The sequence below is a fragment of the Monodon monoceros genome, unplaced genomic scaffold (genome assembly GCF_005190385.1).
Source record: "Monodon monoceros isolate NGI ecotype Baffin Bay Population unplaced genomic scaffold, NGI_Narwhal_1 Super_Scaffold_22, whole genome shotgun sequence".
Taxonomy (NCBI): Eukaryota; Metazoa; Chordata; class Mammalia; order Artiodactyla; family Monodontidae; genus Monodon; species Monodon monoceros.
The window spans coordinates 41890949-41911780 of record NW_021703779.1 but is presented as its reverse complement, the minus strand read 5'-3'; the positions used below and the strand labels follow the sequence as shown (position 1 = coordinate 41911780).

Below are 20832 nucleotides of genomic sequence, written 5' to 3'. Positions count from 1 at the left end.
GTGGTTAGCACAACCATCACCACCAACACTACCACCACAACAGAAACTACCGCCAGCACTATGAAGTGCTTACTATTACTATGCATCAAACACAGCTCTAAAATCTTTGGAAGTACTTTATCTGTCAGTCAATCCCGATTACCTCCTTGTTAATTAATATTGGCTAACCTAGGGATATTAAACCGATAATAACAATAGTACCCAACACCTTTTGAGGATGGAGGCTTCCTGTGTGCCAGATACTGTGCTAAGCATTTTGCCCAAAATAACTAATGTGTTCCTCACAACATCTGTGCGTTAGAGACTGTTCATGTTCTCATTATACCAATGAGGAAAATGAGATACACAAAGGGGTCAAGTGATCTGCCCAGGAAGGAGAGTGACTCTTTTGGGGGGGGCGGGCAGGACCAGGTAAGGGGGAAGAGAAGTAAACCAGGAATCTGGAGAAGCTGATTGTGAAAGTGGGGAATGAGAGTGAATGAGACGGGGGCTAAGTTGGTGGTGGGTGCAAAGGGGAAGTCCTGCTGCAGCATCATGACTTTGAAACCTGAGTCAGCACGGAGTTTTGCCCACTGTCTACATGTGAGGGGTTGTGTGGACCCGGGTTATTGTGCAGGTTTTGAAACTGGTGGGGTTTCATGGATGGGTGTCCAGCTGTATGGCCACCTGGCGAGCTGGATGGGTGTGGGGGGCGTGGGGTCCAGCTGGGTGTGCACAGCAGACACCTGGCAGTCCCCACACACACCAAGTGCTTGGGCCTGATTGTACCCTTTATACAGATCAGGAAACTGAGGCCCAGAGAGGGTTAAGTGACCTGCCTGGGGTTGAACATGGCCTTAGGAAGAGGAGAGGCCAAGATTCAAACCTCGGGTTGGCCAGGGGATCCCAGTATTCAGAGCTCCCTGCATGCACACATGTGTGGGCACATGCATACACATATACACAGTGTTGTGTTCAGGCTCAGGTCCAGAGAAAACAAGGAAGGTTTGTGAAAAGAGCCTAAAAACCTTGGGGCGGGGGGCAGTGTGCATGTGTGCTTGCACACAGTTTCCTGCTGTGTCTCTGCCTCTGAGGGTTGCGTGTGTGCCCTTAGGTGGTGTGTGCCCCTCTGTGGTGTGTGTGTGTGTGTGTGTGTGTACTTGAGTGTACCTGAGCCCAGTATGGTTTTTTTGTTAGTGTTTTTTTTTAATTGTACTATTTATTTATTATTTTTCGCTGCATTGGGTCTTCGCTGCTGCACGCGGGCTTTCTCTAGTTGCGGCGAGTGGGGGCTACACTTCGTTGCGGTGCATGGGGCTTCTCATTGTGGTAGCTTCTCTTGTTGCGGAGCATGGGCTCTAGGCGCACGGGCTTCAGTAGTTGTGGACGCAGGCTCAGTAGTTGTGGCACACGGGCTCAGTAGTTGTGGCACGTGGGCTCAGTAGTTGTGGCGCACGGGGCTTAGTTGCTCCGCGGCAATGTGGGATCTTCCCGGAACAGGGCTTGAACCCGTGTCCCCTGCATTGGCAGGCGGATGACTAACCACTGCGGCACCGGGGAAGTCCCAAACCCAGTATGTTTTGTGCTGCTTCTGGAGTTGTGCCTGCCCCTGTAAAACAGGTCTGGGTTGCGAATGGAATTGAGGATGTGCTGTCACCTCTGTGAGCTGTGTGTGTGCCTGTGTTACGTCACCTGCCATTTCAGCCTGTTTTCCCTGGAATGCTAATCAGAGCATCCCGGTAACAACTCAGTGCCTCTCAGCGCCCCATCCTGACACCAGTCATTTGGGAAATGAGGAAGGTGGGGGGGCGTGCAGAGGGAGGGTGAGGCCTGAAGGCCAATTGGTCACCCTGACCCTGCGGGCTTCCTGTGCCTGTCGGGAACTGGGAACCGCCACCGCCCCCAGCAGCCCCTCTGGGGATGCCATCCTCTACCCTGTCACCCCTGTCCGCACAGAGGAGGGAGGGTGAAGCCCTGCATGTTCATCCGTGTATGGTGGCGCTGGGGTCGGCCAACTAGGTCCCCTCTACTCCACCCAGGGTTGGGGGAGACTTGAGGTATCCCCATGCCTGAATGTGAGTGTGTGTGCATGTACACACCCCGGGGTGTTGTCCATGTAATTAGGAGGCTGTGGGTGTCTCTGGTCGTGTGCATGCCTCTCCATCTGTATATATGGCAAGGCACGTTTTTTGTGTGTGCGTCCCTACATACACTTTGCGTGTGCCCAGGAGTATGAGTCTCTGTGTTGTGGGTCTCAGTGGTTTTGTGAATACCCAGAAGTGTGAATACCTGGAAGTGTGTATACCTGTCCATGTGGTGTGGGTCCTTCTGTTTGTTGTGTGTATGCCTAGGAGCATTGCATGTGTATCTGTCAGTGCTGAATATGTGCCCATTTCTGTTGTGTGTGCCCGTCAGAGTTGTGTGTGCCTCTGCATTCTGTGGCTATGCCTCTGAGGGTTGTTCGTCTCTGTGTTGCATGGATAACCTTCGTGTTGTGTGTCCCTCTGTTACGTGGATTTGGGTGAGAGGAGGAGGGCTGTGTGTATGTCTCTGCCCAAAAGTGTTGATTGTGTGTCTACGAGTGTTGAGTGTGTGCTGCTGGGCTGGATGGCTGGCTGTGAGGGTCTCCGTGCAGCCACACAGCAAGGCATGCTCCGGAACCGGTGTTGGTGATGGATCTTTCCATCGCGTGGGTCTCAGCATGTGTGGGAAGCTCTGGGTTTGGCTGTGTAGATCTGAGTTCTGAGGGTTTGTGTGTCTCTGGGTTGTGTATGTGTGTGGAGGAGACACACACAAGGCCTGGCTGAGGGGTCCAGTTGCTACATGCTCGCCACTACACCCCCACGTACGCACATGTACACACTCACTTCTCTGTCATCCATTCACTGTAAAAACAAACTTTCCCTTTTCTGGAAAAGTCCCCCACCCCTATCCCACGCCTCTGCCCAGGAAAGCAGAGGCGGGAAGTCTGGGACTTGTGGGTGGTGGAGGGAGGGATAGGCAGGCAGGGCTCTGGGTTCAATTCTGGGCTCCGGGGTATTGTGTGACCCCCAGCTGGTGGCTGGCTGTCTCTGACCCACCTCTTCTGGGAAAATCGCTCTCAGTGTGGCTCCCACTGGATGGGCTCCCCTCAGCACCACCCCCAGCCATGGCTGTCAGCCCTCCTGCCCTGACCATGCTCTCCCTTTCCACCCTACCAGCTCAGCAGCACAACGTACCCTGTGGTTGTGAAGATGGGGCACGCACACTCTGGGATGGGTAAGGTAAGTCCCTGGGTGGGCTTTGTACGTGCGTGCTTGTAAATGATGCATGCTCCTGGCATCGTGCGGATATAAGTACAGGCATACCTCGTTTTATAGCACTTCGCTTTATTGCGCTTCACAGATACTACATTTTTTTTTTTTACAAATTGAAGGTTCATGACAACCCTGCGTTGTCAGATGATGGTTAGCATCTTTTAGCAATAAAGTATTTTTAAATTAAGGTATGGACATTGTTTTTCTTAGACACTTAGATGTATTGCACACTTAACAGATTACAGTATAAACATAACTTTTATACGCACTGGGAAACCAAAAAAATTGTGTGACTTGCTTTATTGTGACCTTCGCTTTATTGCGGTGGTCTGGAACTGAACCCACAGTATCTCCGAGAAGGTATGCCTGTTAGAAGTATATTGTGTATTCAGTGCACACAATAATTCTGTATAATTGTGTGTCCTTTATTTGTATTTTTCCTCATATTCTTACATTTTGGTGGCCCAATTTTCTATCATGTGTTCAGCCAGTTTTGTGTGTCCTGTTATTTTGTTAGTGTATCCAGCACTGTGTCTGTATATAGGCAGGCCTCTGTGTTGAACACACACTACATCATCTTTTACATTCAAGGGTCTTGGGGTCCTGTATGCTGTCCATCCGATTTTGTCTGTATGTCCATAGAAAGAAGACTTGTAATTTGTATGTTTGAGTGTGTCCATGCTTCTGTATATTTATATATTGTGTGTACAATTGATTTTGTATGGGTGCCCACATGCATATACTGTATATACACACAATTTTTCCCACAGCTTTATTGAGATATAATTCACATACCATACAACTTAACCATTTAAAATAACAAGTCTAAAAATCGGGTTTTGTGTGTTCACAGAGTTGTAGACACCCAATTTGGTGTCTGTGTGTACATGTAAAAACCAGGAGACCCAGAATTAATGCATGCTTGAGTGCCTTGGGGTGTCCACCGAATTTCTGTGCACTCACCTCACCTGTGTCATTTGCCCTAAGGCACCCCGACTGCCGCCCCCTCCTGACCAGGCCCTGCTCCCCACCCCACTCCCACAGGTCAAGGTGGACAACCAGCACGACTTCCAGGACATCGCAAGTGTCGTGGCACTGACCAAGACATATGCCACTGCCGAGCCCTTCATTGATGCCAAATACGATGTGCGCGTCCAGAAGATTGGGCAGAACTACAAGGCCTACATGTGCGTAAGGAGACCAAGGCCTGGGTAGGGGTCCCCTGCCCTGCCTTGTGCAGCCCAGGTCCCCCAAGCCTCTCTCCTGTCTCCTCTTACTCTCCAGGAGGACGTCAGTGTCAGGAAACTGGAAGACCAACACCGGCTCTGCGATGCTTGAGCAGATTGCCATGTCTGACAGGTGGGCGGCCTGAACTCGGGGGTGGGGGGTAGAAGTGTGGCCGCCCAGACCAGGCACTGACGGGCTGCCTTGCCTTGTGTCTTGGCAGGTACAAGCTGTGGGTGGACACGTGCTCAGAGATCTTTGGGGGACTGGACATCTGCGCAGTGGAAGCACTGCATGGCAAGGACGGAAGGGATCACATCATTGAGGTAGGAGCACCCCAGAATTTCGTGGGGGCACAGAGGGGGGAGCAGGTGCAGGGCAGCAACACTGTGAAGCACGCCAGGGCCTAGAAAGCCCTCAGCGAATGGCAAAATGTAAAACTGTGAAGTGCCTTGTGAACCAGGACATCCCTGGCAAATGGCAAAATACTTACTAAATTCTAAACTGCTCTGTGAACTTGGACATCTTTAGTGAAGGGCAAAACACTTGTTAAGCTATAACGTCCTCTGTGAACTGAGACACTCTGGTGAATGACCAAGCACTTAGTAATCTTTAAAGTGTTCTGTGGATTTGTACTTGGCCAACAGCAAAGTACTTTGTAAGCTATAAAGAACTTTATAGAGAGTGGCGGTTGATACTAAAGCATTCTGTAAACTGTAAAGTACCTTAGGAAGGTACTGCTTGGTGAACAGCAAAGTACTTTATAAAATTATTTTAAAGAGGAGCTCTGTAAACTGGGAAATCCTCGTTATTGAAGCAAAGCGCTTTCAAAATTCTAAAGCTCTTTATAAGCAGCAGTGTCCCCGGTAAACAGTAAAGCAATTTGCAAACTGTAAAATACCTTAAAACTTCTGAGTGCATGGTAAATGGTAGCACTTTATACATGGTAAAGCATCTTGTAAACAGTGGTGCCCTTTGCAAAGCACTTTCCAAAGTCTAAACACACCATATATGTAACAGTCCTTTGTAAAGGGCAAGGAGCTTTGTAAACTGTAAAGTACCATGTAAACCTCAAGAGTTCTTTGTAAAACACAGAGCACCTAGCAAACTATAAAGCAGGGATTGGCAAACGTTTTCTGTCGAGGCCAGACGGTGCGTATTTTAGGCTTTGTGGGCCATACAGTCTCTACTGCAGCTCCTCAATCTGCAAGAGCAGCCACAGACAATATGGCAAGAAAGTAAGGGTGGCTGTGTTCCCATGAAACTTGGTTTATGGACAATGAAATTTAAATTTCATATAATTTTCACGTCATGAAATCTTTTGATTTTTTTTCAATCATTAAAAAATGTAAAACCCATCCTTAGCTCCGGGGCCTGGAGCTGCACAGAAACAGGTGCTGGGCCGGATTTGGCCGGTAGGCCTTCATTAGCTCACCCCTATTAGTATGTCCTAAGCTGTAAGGTATCTTGTAAAAGACAAGCCTTCCCCACACTGCGTAATAGGTGCTTCTCATACTGAAGCTGGTTTCCTGGGCAGCTGCCAGTCATACCTTTTCCCAACTTACAGCACTTCGTCATCGTCACCCTCCCATGCACTTCCTGCTTCTCTCCTCACTGGATCCCTTCTCCTCCCCCAGGTGGTGGGCTCCTCCATGCCGCTCATCGGTGACCACCAGGATGAAGACAAGCAACTCATCGTAGAGCTTGTGGTCAACAAGATGGCCCAGGCCCTGCCCCGGCAGCGGCAGCGGGATGCCTCTCCCGGCAGGGGCTCCCACAGCCAGGTCAGGCCCCTGGCTCTGGCCCTTGGAGGCTAGTGGTGGGCAGGCCAGCCCTTGGTCATACTGTGTCACAGAGCTGATAACCAGAAGGCTAAGGGCATCGCCATGACGCACCCGTGTCGCAGCAGTTACCAACTATTTTAAAAAATGATAAATAGCTGCCACCGTGACCTCCCTGAGTGCCTCCTGACCCCTCCCCTGGGAATGAGTCCCGCACCCCACAACCTGCCGTCCCCTCAGCTCGGCCACAAATGCGGCAACACCCAGCACACAGGGAACCCATGTCATTCTGACTGGCTGATGCTCCGCCGGCTGGTAACTATTTTTAACCTCTCCTGCTCCACTCCTCTGCCGCAGACTCCGTCCCCAGGGGCCCTGCCCTTGGGCCGCCAGACCTCTCAGCAGCCCGCGGGGCCCCCAGCTCAGCAACGACCCCCGCCACAGGGTAAGTGAGGGGCCAGCTTCCTCGGCCCTGACCCCGCCGGCAGCCCCCCACCTCTCACTTGCTGGCTCTCACGTGTGCACTTTCTCTCTGTCCCTCAGGCGGCCCTCCACAGCCGGGCCCAGGCCCCCAACGCCAGGGACCCCCGTTGCAGCAGCGCCCGACCCCGCAGGGCCAGCAGCACCTTTCGGGCCTTGGACCCCCAGCTGGCAGCCCCCTGCCCCAGCGCCTTCCGAGTCCCACATCAGCGCCCCAGCAGCCTGCGTCCCAGGCCACACCGCTGCCCCAGGGTCAAGGCCGCCAATCCCGGCCAGTGGCGGGAGGCCCCGGGGCACCTCCAGCAGCCCGCCCACCCGCCTCTCCCTCTCCCCAGCGCCAGGCAGGCCCCCCACAGGCTACTCGTCAGACATCGGCCTCTGGTCAGGCTCCGCCAAAGGCCTCAGGGGCTCCACCGGGTGGTCAGCAGCGCCAGGGCCCACCCCAGAAGCCCCCAGGCCCTGCCGGCCCCACACGCCAGGCCAGCCAGGCGGGTCCCATGCCCCGCACTGGGCCACCCACCACGCAGCAGCCGCGACCCAGTGGCTCCGGCCCCGCTGGACGTCCCACCAAGCCACAGCTGGCCCAGAAACCCAGCCAGGATGTGCCACCACCTGCCACTGCCGCTGCCGGGGGACCCCCACACCCCCAGCTCAAGTAAGGGGACCCCACAGCAGCCCTCGCCTTGCTGCTCACAGAATGCGCTCCTGCACCTGGAGGGCAGCCCCAGCTCCCAGGCTCCTCAGACCCAGGTCCTGTACACGGCTCCTGAGAGCTCTCTCTCCAGTTCCAGTCTGGGCCAGACCCCTCCCAGTTCACAGAGGCTCCTGCCCTCCATCCCAGAGAAACCCCCTCTGAAGTGCAGAATCCTCCCAGTAGGCCCTGGGAAAGCCCCCCAGCCCAGCTCCTCTCGGCCCACCCCAGGCACCTTGCTGACCCTCCTTCAGTACTTCCCTGCCAAACCCATCCTCCTCGTGCCCCACCTGACTCCCCCCAGCCGAACCCACAAACTCCTCCCGGCCCAATCCACAGTCCTCCCATGTTACTTCACTCTTCCCAGTCGTCCTCATGCTTTTCCTACAGTCTAGGCTCCCTTCTAGCCCATCTCAGTCTCCTCCCAAATCACACCATCCTCTGCCTCTTCTGGTCCATTCCAGACCTCCTCTCTTAGCTCAGAAGTCCGCCCTGCCCCACCCAACTGCTCCCCCTTAGATTTGCCCCTTCCAGCCTGTCCTTGGTCCAAGCACCACCACCCCCTTTTCTGGACTCCTCACCCTTAGACTGGAAACCTCCCTGCCCATCGTCACCTTTATATCAAACTCCTCCCAATCTAGCCTAGAATTATAAGAGAAGATTCAGCCCAGAACTCTTCCCATCAATCCCAGGCTTCTTCACCTTGGATCCAAGTCCTCCCAGCCTGGCCCAGGGCTCCTCCATTCGTCCTGGGAATCCCTCAGGGTCCAGGCCCGTGCTGGGGGGTGGGAGGGTCACAGGCACAGCCCCAGGACCAGAGGGGCAGGGCTGGGGCCGGGCCTGGGGTAACGTTGTGTTTCTCTCCCCCTCCTCCCTTCCTCTCCCCCCCTTCCTCCCACGCCTCCACCTTGTTTCTCTCTAGCAAATCCCAGTCTCTGACCAATGCCTTCAACCTTCCAGAGCCAGCCCCGCCCAGGCCCAGCCTTAGCCAGGACGAGGTGAAAGCTGAGACCATCCGCAGCCTGAGGAAGTCTTTCGCCAGCCTCTTCTCCGACTGACACCCCACCCTGAGAGCCCCCAAATCCCTGGGCAACCCCTGTCTGGGCCCTGAATCTATTTCTCACTTTTGGAATCTCATCCCTTGAGAAGCCCTCTCCTGGATCGCCAAGATCCCTCTTCTCATTCCTCAGAATGCCCAAGTCCCTGGGGAAACCTCACTCCTGGTCCTAAATCCAGTTGTCATGTGTAGAATTCCCAAGTCCTTTCACAAACTGAGACCTACTTCTCAGTTTTAGAACCTCCAAATCCCTGAAGACCTCCACTCCTGGTGCCCTCAGAGTGCATTTTCCTTTCTGGAAGCTCTCCCAAACACCAGGCAACCCCTCCCGGAGCCCTGAAATTCCTGGAAAACCCCACTCCTGGTACCAGAGCTCTCAAGCACACCTAGTTCCCCATCAAAATTTCCCAAATCCTTAAGAAACCCCTACCTTTGAGACCCTTTCTATAGATCTCCCATCTCTGGAGATCCACCTCTTCAACTGCCTCCACCCAGCTCCCCAAGGATTTCCCTTCACCGCCCCCCCCCCACCCACCCCACGCAACACACTGGGAGCTCCTCCCACTGCTAGGACCCCTCAGTTCCCCAGGGACCCCTGCCCCACTCTCCTGCCTCTGACAGCTGTCTTAAATATGCAAACTCCACCCATCCTCCCAGAATCCTTTGCACACAGGCCAGTGGTCCCCCACTTCCCCACCTTTGCAGTGATGTCTGTGTCTGTGACTGACGTGGCCTCCTCTCGTGCCGTGCTTGGCATATGTGGTCCTCGTTCATCGTGCCGCCTGTGGTGATGCGTGCAGTGGCGCTGTTTGTGTGGTCCGCACCTCCCCCCAACCTCCAACCCTTGCCTGGACTCACCCTCACCCCTCAGCGGCTCTGAACCCCATGAGAAGAGTCGGGAAGAAAAATAAACAAGCAAAGGCCCAGCAGAATTCTGTGCTTCTTGGTGAAGAAAGAGGGGAGTCCTTCAATGGTGGGAGACAGAGGGGACCCCCCAAATCCACATGGGGTGCTGGGGACCCCAAAATCCAGTGGAAGGCACATCAGGCACAAATTCCAGAGAGGTTCTGAGTGGAATCCCTGCCACAAATCCCAGCTGTTGGAGATGGAGGAGCTCCTGAATTTAGAAGTATCACCAAAGCCAAGAGGAAACCGAATTATGGAGGAGGCAGGGGTCTCGGTCTTCGAGGGTCCCCCAATTCCAGAGGAATTTGAAAAGTACATGGGCACCCCCCCATCTCCCAGGGCAGGGATGGGGGATCCAGAGGCAGCAACGGGGCAGAGACAGAACATTGATTGGTTGGTGGGCAGGGCTCCTTGGCGTGGCAGGTTGAGATTGGCTCCCTGGTGGCTGGGGGTGGGACCTAAGGCACAAGGCGGGCTGCGCTGAGTAGGCAGGCAGGCAACTCATCAGCCTGGGTACGGTGCAAGGAGGGTTCGGAGGCACTCCGCTCAATCTTGGGGAGTGACCGCTGCAGCAGCTCAATCGTGGCCAGGATCTGGGGGCAGGGGCGGGTGAGGAGGGGTGTCCAGAGCCGCGTGGGCACCCCGACACCCCCAGACCCCAGCCTAATGGGGAAGCACACACTCACACACATTGTACACCTCGGAGCCTTGAACACAACACAGTTCACATTCACACCTCAGAGTCCTTCTCCTCAGAGGCTCCCTCCCCAGGGTGTCCAGCCCTCCTCCTCGGCCCACCTGGGGGAAGAGGGGCCGCTCCTCCCGCTGGAACTTGAGGCAGTCAGACAGCAGGCGCCTCATGGCCTTGGGGCAGTTGCTGGAGATTTTGCTGAGGTCCGGGGACAGATAGCCACGGCCCACCATAAAGATAATCTGGGAGGGGGGACAGGAATGGGGTGATCTGGGGGTCTGGGCTGAGAAGCCCAGGGAATTCTGGGTCTTGAGGGACCTGAAGGGCTCCTTTTAGGAGAACTGGGGTATTCTGGGTATTGGGGCCCAGAAGATTGTGGGTATCTTGTGGATCTAAAGATTCTGGGTCTCTGAGGACTTAGAAGGATTCTCTGCTTACAAAACAGAAGGATTTAAGCTTGGGGGAAGTCAAGGACTGTAGGTGTCCGGGGCCCGGATGATTATGGGTCCACAGGTTTCTAGGGGGCTTAGGGGCCTAGAAAGTACTGAGTCTGGGGGAAACATGAAGTTCTGGGTCTGGAGGAAGCTAAAGGATTCTAGCTCTCAGTAGTCTGTATTTCTGTAGAGGTCTGGGGCCTACAGGACTATGGGTCCACGTGGTCTGTACGACTGTGAGTGCTCAAGACCCAAAGACTATTGGTACGTGAAGCCTACAGGATCCTGGGTTTCTGAGGGTCTGGGAGATTCCAGGCCTTGAACCTAGAGAAATGTCTGGGGCCTAGAGTACTGTGGATTCAAGGGCCCTGAAGTCTGACAGATACCTAAGGCCTGAATGGTTGTAGGTATCTGTGAGGATTCCAGAAGTACAAAGGGATTGTTTCTGGGAGAAATGGGATTCTGGGCTTTGGGGACTTTGGAGAGTTTGAGTAATCAGGCCAGAGGACTGTGTGTGTCTAGGGATCCAGAGGGCTTCTGGGCTTTTGGGGGCCTAGGGGGATTCTGGGTATAAGGGATTCAGGAGATTCTGGACTTTGAGGACCCAGAGGAGTAGATGTGGGTGAAGGAGGGAATTCTGGGTACGGAAGACCCAGAGGAATCTGGGAATCCTCAGCTCAGAAAACTTGGGGTTTCTGGGGGAAGTGTGGTGTTCTTGGTCTATGCAAAGGTGGAGATCTGAGGTTTGGAGGCTGAGGAGATCCCTTGGCCTGGGAGATAGCAGGTGTAAGGCATGGGGCTCACCTGGTCACGGCTGCCAATGTGGCTGTAAGGCAGCGAGCCGGTCATGAGCTCGTAGAGCACAACCCCATAGGCGTAGACATCCGACTGGAAGCTGTAGGGGTTCGGGTCCTGCATACGGATCACCTCAGCTGCCTTCAATAGGCCGGACCGGGCAGGAGGAATGTGGAGGTCAGCAAATGACTGGCCCATAGGCCCAGGGCCCACCAGCCACACTGGGTGTAACTCAGAGCCACCCACACGGGGTGAAGCATGAGCAGTCCAGACACCCACACCTCGGGGTGCAGGCATCCCCGGCCCCACTCGGCCTCCCACATCCTAGCCCAGCAGCCCATGTCCCTATATGCCCCCAGTCCAGCCTGGCCCAACTCACCATCCATAGCACAGAGCCCGAGGGCTGCTCCAAAGGCTGGGCCCCACTCCACCGCGTCTTCACTGTGGCCAGGCCGAAGTCCCCGATCTTCACCGTGAGCCCCTCGTGTAGGAAGATGTCCGCCAGGGTCAAGGGCCACTACAGGGACTCCCAATAGCCAGGCTTCTCGCTGACTGGGAGGCTCTCGTTGACACCTCCACGCCAGTCATGCCTCTAACCCTGACCAGAAGCCCCGCAATGTCACACAAACTAGACACAACCTTGACTTGGGTGGGGAGCTCCAATTAATGCCCCCTACACTTGGCCCTCCTGTGACTCCTGACTAGGAAGCTCCTCTAATGGCACCCACACTCACCATGCCTGTGACACTGGTCAGGAGCTCCCCCTAACGCCCTCCACAGCTGCCGCTCCTCAGACCCTGACCAGAGTGCCAAAGAACAGCACCTGAACCAGCCAAAACCCTGACTCCTGACCAAGAGACTCCCATTAAAGGCCCCTCACCAGCCACAGCTCTGGCACCTGGCAAAGGGAAATGCCACATGTGCCCCCAGAAAGCCGCCCACAAGAGCCATCCCTCTAAGCCCTCATCCTGTTTGATGCCCCCCACCCCAGCCCAGCCCTCAGAGAGGGACATGTAGATACTGTTAGACTTGAGATCTCGGTGGATGATGTTCTTGGCATGGAGGTAGCTGTTGGGGTACAAGCAGGTGTCAGACTGTCTGGGGGCTACCTCATCTCCCCACCCCCAGATCCCCCAGCCCCCTCCCTAGTCCCCGGGCCAGGACGCTCACTCCATGCCCTGGGCAGTCTGCCGGGCCACATCAATGAGCTGGACCATGTCGAAGCGTGTGTCGGCCACGTGCAGGTGGTGGTAGAGACTGGAGCCCTCGCACCACTGTGTGATGATAGCAAATCCCGGCCGGGTCATGAAGCCCATGAACAGCAAGATGTTGACGTGACGTGTCTTCCTGCAGGCAGGGCAGAAGGTATCAGGGCAGGGAGGGTAAACAGCAACTTCCTGAGCATTGGGAATGGTGCTGTTCACTGCTGCCTTCTGCCATCATTCCCACCCTGGCTTTCAGGAGGCTCAGGGCCAGACTATGGCCAGATTCAAGGAAGTTGTCAGATATGTTTGCTGGGCTATGATTCCACGCTGGGCGCTTATGTCCTGGGCTTCCTCATCCAAGTCTCCCAACAAAAGCAGGAGGGAGAGATTACCCCTCACCCTCTACTGACCAGGAGTGTCTTAATCATCAATACCTGCCATACCTCTGACCCTGACCATGACCTGAGCCTGTGACCATTTGAGATGAGAAAGTGGAATGCCAACCTTCATCAGTGATATATCAACATAATATTCATAAATGCTGGGTAAAAATATCAGTGATGTGTGACTATATCCTGTTAACCATGAGAGGCTTAGAGGTAAAGAGCTTGGGATTTGGACTCAAATTAGATCCTAAGTTCCAATCCAGGCTTCCCTGGGTACTCACTGTACAATCTCAGGGAAGACACTTAACTTCTCTGTGCCTCATTTTCCTCAACTGAAAAACTGTGATAATTGTGTGAGCTGCCTGACAGGGGTGTTGGGAGGAATATGTGAGTAAATAACCTGTAAGGTGCTTATTAGAGCAGCTGAACACAAGCAAGCACCCTGAAAATATCACTGTCCTTGCTGTTATCGCTACTGGGTACCTAGGTTACCTGGCAGAAACTCTGTCCTGTATGAATGGAGCCACCCTCATTTCGAAGAAAACTTTCATTCCTTATAGAAGTATTAACTGCAGTTACAACGGTAACTTACACGCGAAGAACATCGACAACGCTCTGCAATTTTGCTCACAGCGCGTTAGTATTCTTCACAACAGTTAGGTTATAGTTTCAATACGAACACAACGCAAATTCACAGCCCGCTCAAATCATTGTCATTTCATAGAGAGGAGCAGAGACTGAAAATTTCCTTACTGTGGCATCCATTATGAGGATGAGTATTAAAATAGCACAAGGAATTATGATAACGTCAACTCTGCAACATAATTGTGCCCACTTGTCAGAGGGGAAAGCCCACACTGGCAACCCCAGGAGTGGTAGGAACTAGGGTAGCAAAAAGGGGGCGCCAGGGTTTCTTAGCACAAATGAGTTAATATAGTATGAATGATATATTAGGTAGAGCAACCACAATCATTAATCAAACAATGATTAAATTATGGCTCTGATTATAGTTCTAATACTGTTCTTTAAAGTACAGTATTGTTATAATTAATAACAAGAAGGCAACACAATAAACAAACACTAATGATGCAGAACAAGCAGACGAGAGGCAAGGACGCCAGGCTGCCTGGCGATGCAGTTAACTCACATTATGCTATTGATGTAAGTACCACAGTAACACTGGTGATACCCATTTCACAGCAGACAACTGAAAAGACCCACATTTTGGAGGCAGAGCCATTAATTAATATCAGTATTTACACAAACACAAACACCAATGTGACCAGAGGTCCTCTAAACATACCCCTTCCCAGAGGGGAAAGGGGCTTCTCTGATAGAGAAGAAACTTACCATTATGGTTATAACACCACACAAACACAGGGGATGTGCAGGAAGTGCCTTCAGTACGGCCTTTACCCAGAGAGGCACCAAGGCGGTGCCCACCGCCCCTGCCCCCATCCCTGCGCGCGAGCCATCTCACCTGAGCACCTGCATCTCGTTCTTGAAGGCCTGGGCCTGCTCAGCTGTGGGTTGGGCCACCTTGAGCACCTTCACGGCCACATCGCCGTGCCACCGCCCACGAAACACGGTCCCAAACGAGCCCGTCCCGATCCTCTTCAGCAGCTGCACCTCACTGGGTGGCACCTCCCAGTAATAGCCCGAGTCCCGGTACCCCAGATTCTTCTGCGGGCCACAAGGGCGGCATCTCAGGGGCCTGCCCACACCCCTCATCACTCGGCCTGCGGTGCCCCCACCAAAGGTGCCCCCTGGAGCTCACCACTTTCTTCTTGTCATCGGCCAAGGACTTCCGCTCCCGCTGCTCTGACGGGGACTTGGAATGTGGGGACTTCCTCCCCGAGGACATGCTGGCTGGGCTGGGGCTCCCCCGGGGGGTTCCATCGCCACCACCTCTATTCCCGGCAGCTGCAGTTGCGGAGAGGATGTGAGCGGAGCCGGGTGGGGTGGGGTGGGGGACTCAGGGTGCAGGTAGCGGGGGGCTCACCGTCAGTGTTGAAACTCTGGGCAGGGAGCTGGAAGAAGAGGGCTGGGCGTCAGAGAGAGGACATGGAAGACAACAGGAATGGCCCTCCCCTCTGCCCGGTGCTCCCCTGTGACCTCCTGCCTCGACACCAACCTGGATGAGGCCGGAGTCCATGGGGGCCGTGGTGCTGACCATGTGGACGTTGGGGGTGGATGTGGAGCGGATGCGCTGGAGGGGGGCGTTGGCCGGGGCAGGGAAGGGGAAGTGCTTGGGGTCGCGGTGCTGGGTGCAGGAGCTGGCAGGGGAAAGGCTGTGAAATCACTGTCGAGTGAATGAGAAAACCAGTAGAGCTGCCACCACCACCCACGCCCCGCCCCGTCCTAAGTGTGTGTTTAGCTCACACAGAGTAAACGTCCACTGTCATTACTATTATGCATTTGTTCAAGAAGCATTGACTGAGTGCCTGCCATGTGCCAGATACCATTCTAGGTAGTGGAAATAAAACTGTGGACAAAACAAATAAAGGTTCTACACGCATGCTGATTTGAACTGTACTAAAATTTTAAAATTAAAAAAAAACCCAAAGAAACAAAAAACAAATAAAGGTTCTTGCCCTCATGGGGCTGACTGCAGCAGGAAAAAAGAGAAATAAAAAACAAAGAATATTTAATATGTCCAATGGTGACAGGTGCAATAAAGCAAAAACTAAAGCAACATAAGGAGACAGGAAGTGTCCCTGGTGATGTCAGGAAAGGCTTCTCTAAGCAAGTGACATTTGAGCAAAGACTTAAAGGAAGGACAGCAAGCCATGCAGGTAGTGGGGGAAGAGCAATATATAATATTGTATAACTATATGTACTATTCAAATATATTATGTACTATATAACATACAGTATGTTATCTACATTAAAATTACAGTGCTTTACACATATTATAATAATGTTATATGTCATACATACACATCTGTTATACATGATATATACTAAATATATTATAATGTTACAAAAATATTTCTTAATGGTCCCTTCACTATTCTGAAATGCTATTCATAGATAATTTATTCACGTATACCCATAATTAAAAATAACATAATGCTCTAACTTTACTATTTCATACATTACATAAAAATGTTTGATGTTCTACATTATATGAAAATATTATCAACATAACACATAATACAATAGCATAAATATATCATATAAATATTGACGTTATAAAATATAGATATATAAAATGCATATATGAACATGATATATTCGAGCAATAATATATTTCAACATTGAAATTGAATTTACGATAAAATAATATGTATTTCAAAGTGGAAAGGCTTGAGCATGGTTATAATGGAAGAATTAACTAAGTAGTTAGATGCATATATATAGATATATATTATAATTAATAAGAACTTATCTTATACCAGATCTTGTTCTAAGCATTGGACATGTCTTAACTCATTTAATCCTCACCAGAACCCTATGTGGTCATTATCTGCTCTTTACAGATGAGAAAACTAAGGCCCAGAGAGATTAGGGGAATCACCCAAGGCCCCAGAGCTCCATGCCCTCACTCACACTTGCAGGTGCTAAATAAATGTTCATGGAGTAAACAAATGAATTAAGTATGGCTTGTACTCTACAGAGGCCTCCAGATCTTTTTCTTCTGACAGCAGCCCTTCAGCTAAGGCGTTCCCTACCTGGGACCCTGAGGGGTGAGTGGCTCATTCAGGGGGCGGTTCGAGGGAGCCTCATGCTGTCTGGAGCCTCCGGACAAATCCTGGACACTGTGGTAGAACCTTGAGGGCATTCAGGGTGTAAAGCAAGGGAACATGGGTCAGCTGTCTGTAAGAGCCTTGTGGCTGGGCCTCTGTCCTCCCCATCCCCCTGCCCACCCCAGGCCAGGCTCACTGTCGGCGGTTGGTACTCATGTCAACACAGACTGTGGGGACCTTGGAGGAACAATGCTGGTGGAACTTGTATCCACAGGTTTGGCAGCGGAAGCCATGGAACAGAAACTTAAGGCAGAAGTCACAAAAGGCCAGGCTGAAGAACGTCTTCCGTACCTGCTGTCACAGAGTAGAGAAGATTGAGGCCTGGTCAGGGACCCTCCCGCCACACCCACGGTCTGCCCCCACTTTCTACCCTGCACTCACAAAATTGTGCATGGTCAGGGGGACGTCTTCGAGGACCTCCACAATGAGCTCCTCGCCATCCAGGGGTGCAATGGCTGTGTCCCAGGCGGTGACTGTCTTTCGACTGTAGAAGGCATGGAAGGGAGTGAGTGGGAGGGTGGATGGGGCCATGGGGAAGAAGGGAACCCCCCAAAAGTCCCTCCAAGCTTGCCATCCATGCAATAATAGATGGCATGTTTCATTCTCAGTACAGCAACTCTAGGAACTAGTACTATCCTTGCCCCCATTTTACATATGGGGAAACTGAGGCTCAGGGGGATGAAATGACTTGTCCAGAGCCACAAGGGATTGTAAGTGGCAGGACAGTGCGAAGAGTCCATGCTCTTAGCCACAAGACGAGGAGCAAATGAGACTGAAGAAACAACTAAATCTTAGAAGTCCTGAGCAAGCCCCCAACAAAGCAGCTGGTGAGGCACTGAAATAACAAATAAAAAGCAATGCGTGAATTGCATACAAAAAAGTTAAGGAACTCTAAAACAGAGGAATAAATGGAAGGTTAGCGAGGCCCACACAGCAGACAGAGAACAAGGAAACGGAGGAAGGAGAGGGCTGACAAATTGATAAAACAGTGAAAGATGAAACAGGTGAATTCCGGGAGGACATGACGGAGCACGGTGAGGATTTGGGGTGCGAGAAGAAAATGAGCTGCTGACCTTACAGGCCAATAAACTAATGAAGTAATGAGACAAAAGCTGGATGCACTCACGGATTCACTGAATGAAAGGAAGACTAACGGAGACTGCACAGCAGAGTGGAGAGTCGCATGACTCTGAGGAGGGGCTGGAAGGCTGCGCGCCCAGTTGGAGGTGGCGGTGCCACACTTACCCCTTGATGAGCCGGTAGACCACACAGCAATCCTGATTGAGTCCCCGCACCTTGAGGGCCTTGTCTAAAGAGTCGTAGACACTCATGCCATCCCGGACAGTCACCTGTGTGTGTGTAGATGTGAGGAGTCAGCTCTCAGTGGGGTCCCCAGCTGACTCTCCCAGCCCTTGTCACCTTTCTGATCCAAGATTTACAACCGGGTCCATGCCTACCCCTTGCCAGTTTTGCTCCCATCAGACTCACCACCGTGCGTTGCTTGTTGGGCAGGTACACTTTGACGGTGCCCACCGCCCGGGATGGCTCGGCCCCGTTGGCAGGGGGGCCCCGTGGTGGCTCCATGGAGCCTAGGACTTTGTCAAGACGGGCTAAGGTGGGGCTGGGCAGGTGCCATGGGGCTCCTAGAAGACAGAGGGAAAATTCAGAGGTCCCATAATGATGGTCTGGAAGCAAAGTGGCAGGGGACAAAAATTCAATCTCCCAGCTCCACGTCACCCCTTGTATCCTAATTTCCACACAGCCCAAGGGATCCAGTTCCTCCTCTGCTCAGCCGCTCCTGTTGTCTGTCTCACACTTAAGTGCCAAGGTCTCGGATTCACTGCGTAGGGTGGGGTGGGGTGGGGGGTAGGACATAGTGAGAGGTACACACACTGTCCCGGAGGGCACAGGAGCACATAAGTCTCCATGCTAGGGACTAACGGGGAAGTCAGCACGCACTGCACTGGGGCCTGTCAGGTACGTAATGGACATGAACAGGCTGCCCTGGCTTTCTAATGGAGAAGGGGGTTCAGATGCTGTGGTGTGGGGTGAGTCACAGATAGGGTGATGGGGAACTAACAGAGGATCATCAGATACTGCCCTTAGTTTGAGGGAAATGGGAATTGCACCAAACAGTGTTTGTAAGGGCACTGTGGGCATCCCAAAGCCCTGAACTGTAATGATGGTAGGTCCATGGATACTGTGTTAGGTGGCTAATGGGAGTCACCAGACTATGATGGGGAGTTCATAGAGGCTCAGCAGACACTACACTGCGGGGAGATGTAACAGGGGTCACTAGGGACTGTAATGGGTAGAAGAGTGGATAATGGGTGTCACCAGACACTGTCATGGGGGAAAGGAGGGTAATGGAGCATCACCAGACATGGTTGAGGTGAGATAAATGGGGGTAAAGCGCGGGTGGGGCGGAGGGCGCTCCAAAATTCTCCCTGACAACTAATGAAAGGGTCGCAGTTATATTACTGGTGATAATGGAAGGAGGCTGGGGAGGGTTAAAGAGGAGGAATGGGGGAATCCTCAAACATTCTCCTAGTGGGCTAGACATTGATCCAGAATAAGGAAAGCGAGAAGTGAGCTTCGTCTTCACGCATTCCCCGTTGTCGGTAAGCAAGGGTCATCAGATACCTTAAGGAGGTTAAGAGGGACTGCACATGACAAGACACCACAACCCAAGCCCCATTCGGCCTGGCCCCGCCCACCGAGGGCCTTCCAGCTCTGCGCAGGCGCGCTGCCACACGCGACGGGCGAAACCATCCCCCGCAGCCTTGCACCCCTATTCCAGTCTACCCCCCCCCGCGTTGTCGAAGATGGTCTCACCCCGGGTCAAACCACTCCTCCGGTTCCGGGCGGGGGGCATCGGGGCCCAGGCGCAGCCATCCTGGAGCTGAGCTTTCGGTCCCGGCTCCCTACCCGAGCCCAGCAGTCTCTCCAGGAACCTAACCCTGCCGGGCCTGCCCTCACCTGTCACGCCGCTACAGCCGCCGCCGCCTCCATCTTGGGCCTGTCTTCTTGTTTCCTTACAGAGTCCGCCTCCACCGCCCCTCGGGCTTTGGCTATTGGCTCCGGAGGACTCAGCCCTCCATTCTTATTGGATTAGGGTCACGCCTGTCAAGGCAGGAATGGCGGAATGTGGGTCGTGTTCCGCATTAGGAGGGGCTGCCTGAAACGTCAGGGTCCAGGGCAAATTCGCAAGTCCTGACTCGCGCAGGCGCAGTCGGGAGGAGACCAGCGATCCATGGGCTTTAACCCCAATCGTGCCGTAGTGGAATTAAGCAGGGTGTTTTTTTTTTTTTTTTTTTTTTTGGTCACCTGGGACTGACTTTAGGGATCCCCGAATTTGGGCGGAGGATCCTTAAGCGTCCTTTTTGCTCCAGTGTGACCCAGCGCCCTAAGTACCCATTTGGGATTTTCCTATGTCTCAGTTTTACCGTCTTTGAAATGGGTTAGAATCAGACCAAATATCTGCAAAGTTTTCCAATTCTAAGAGACTGTAGTCATAGCCTTTGATAACAGCGAGTCTCTAGTGTGGCCGTGGCTGTGGCTCTAGGAGTAGCGGCCTGCTGTTTGGGGAGGCTTCCTTTAGGAATGGAGTTGATAAGGATTTTGAAAGACTAATAGTAGAAGGTCAGGGGAAATTGTGGACCTGGAGTAGGGCATAACGCAGGGAAGAGGGTGGAAGTATCGTAGGGTAGACACAAAGTTTTTAAAAGTTGAAGTTTTCCTGGTGTCACAAGTGAAAGAGACTTTCCATCCTCCCTTTTCTTGGAGTATTTCCTTCAGAAAACGTGTAAATTTTTTCTCCATACCTTCAAGATATATGTAACTCTTTAAAAAAAAGCTAAATAGGCCTCCTGCCAGTTTTACAACTCAGGAATGTTGTTCTTGAGGGCCTGGGAGCCATCTCTTTGAAATGTAAACGTCAGCAGAGATAGCGCCCTATCTCCACGACCCTAGGAATTTGACCTAGGAGGCTGGTTCCAAGTCTTCACCTGCTTGTCAAAGAAATATGTGTTTTATTCTTCCTTTGCCTAAAGGCAGATGGCTACACCGATCACCAGGGAATTTGAGATGACCTGTGTGTAGTAAATGGTGCTGTCAAGTTCTCTTGAGGGCAAGTTATCATCTGTCTTAAGAACATGT

At 52.6% G+C, this 20832-nt stretch overlaps 2 protein-coding genes across 5 annotated transcripts in view; one reads left to right on the top strand and one right to left on the bottom strand.

The window, feature by feature from the left end:
* Window positions 1–9437, top strand: part of SYN1 (synapsin I) — a 43976-nt gene extending 34539 nt beyond the window's left edge. Inside the window, exons 6-13 of one of the 2 annotated variants that reach the window (XM_029240770.1) lie at window positions 3180–3242; window positions 4320–4462; window positions 4560–4634; window positions 4723–4825; window positions 6137–6283; window positions 6638–6725; window positions 6824–7415; window positions 8412–9437. In XM_029240770.1, coding sequence (XP_029096603.1) covers window positions 3180–3242; window positions 4320–4462; window positions 4560–4634; window positions 4723–4825; window positions 6137–6283; window positions 6638–6725; window positions 6824–7415; window positions 8412–8439 — 1239 coding nt within the window. In that variant the 3' untranslated portion in view covers window positions 8440–9437. Of the gene's footprint in view, window positions 1–3179; window positions 3243–4319; window positions 4463–4559; window positions 4635–4722; window positions 4826–6136; window positions 6284–6637; window positions 6726–6823; window positions 7416–8373 lie in introns of both variants that reach the window. The other variant, XM_029240769.1, reaches the window with a different exon arrangement.
* A 325-nt stretch (window positions 9438–9762) lies between these two features.
* ARAF (A-Raf proto-oncogene, serine/threonine kinase) lies at window positions 9763–19692 on the bottom strand. 3 transcript variants are annotated; one of them, XM_029240772.1, is made up of 16 exons: window positions 19654–19692; window positions 18163–18317; window positions 17920–18023; window positions 17056–17158; window positions 16811–16965; window positions 16600–16698; window positions 15060–15201; window positions 14928–14955; window positions 14703–14848; window positions 14406–14608; window positions 12505–12681; window positions 12356–12402; window positions 11714–11832; window positions 11344–11475; window positions 10213–10347; window positions 9763–10007 (listed from the first exon to the last, which is right to left on the bottom strand). In XM_029240772.1, exons 2-16 carry the CDS (start codon window positions 18256–18258, stop codon window positions 9873–9875), a joined length of 1821 nt encoding a protein of 606 aa, XP_029096605.1. In that variant the 5' UTR covers window positions 18259–18317; window positions 19654–19692; the 3' UTR covers window positions 9763–9872. The 3 variants fall into 3 exon arrangements, with proteins under 3 accessions (XP_029096605.1, XP_029096604.1, XP_029096607.1); XM_029240771.1 differs by having other exon boundaries at window positions 19510–19658; XM_029240774.1 differs by lacking the exons at window positions 9763–10007; window positions 10213–10347; window positions 11344–11475; ... (5 more) ...; window positions 14928–14955; window positions 15060–15201 and having other exon boundaries at window positions 16596–16698; window positions 19510–19658.
* Window positions 19693–20832: the final 1140 nt, after the last annotated feature.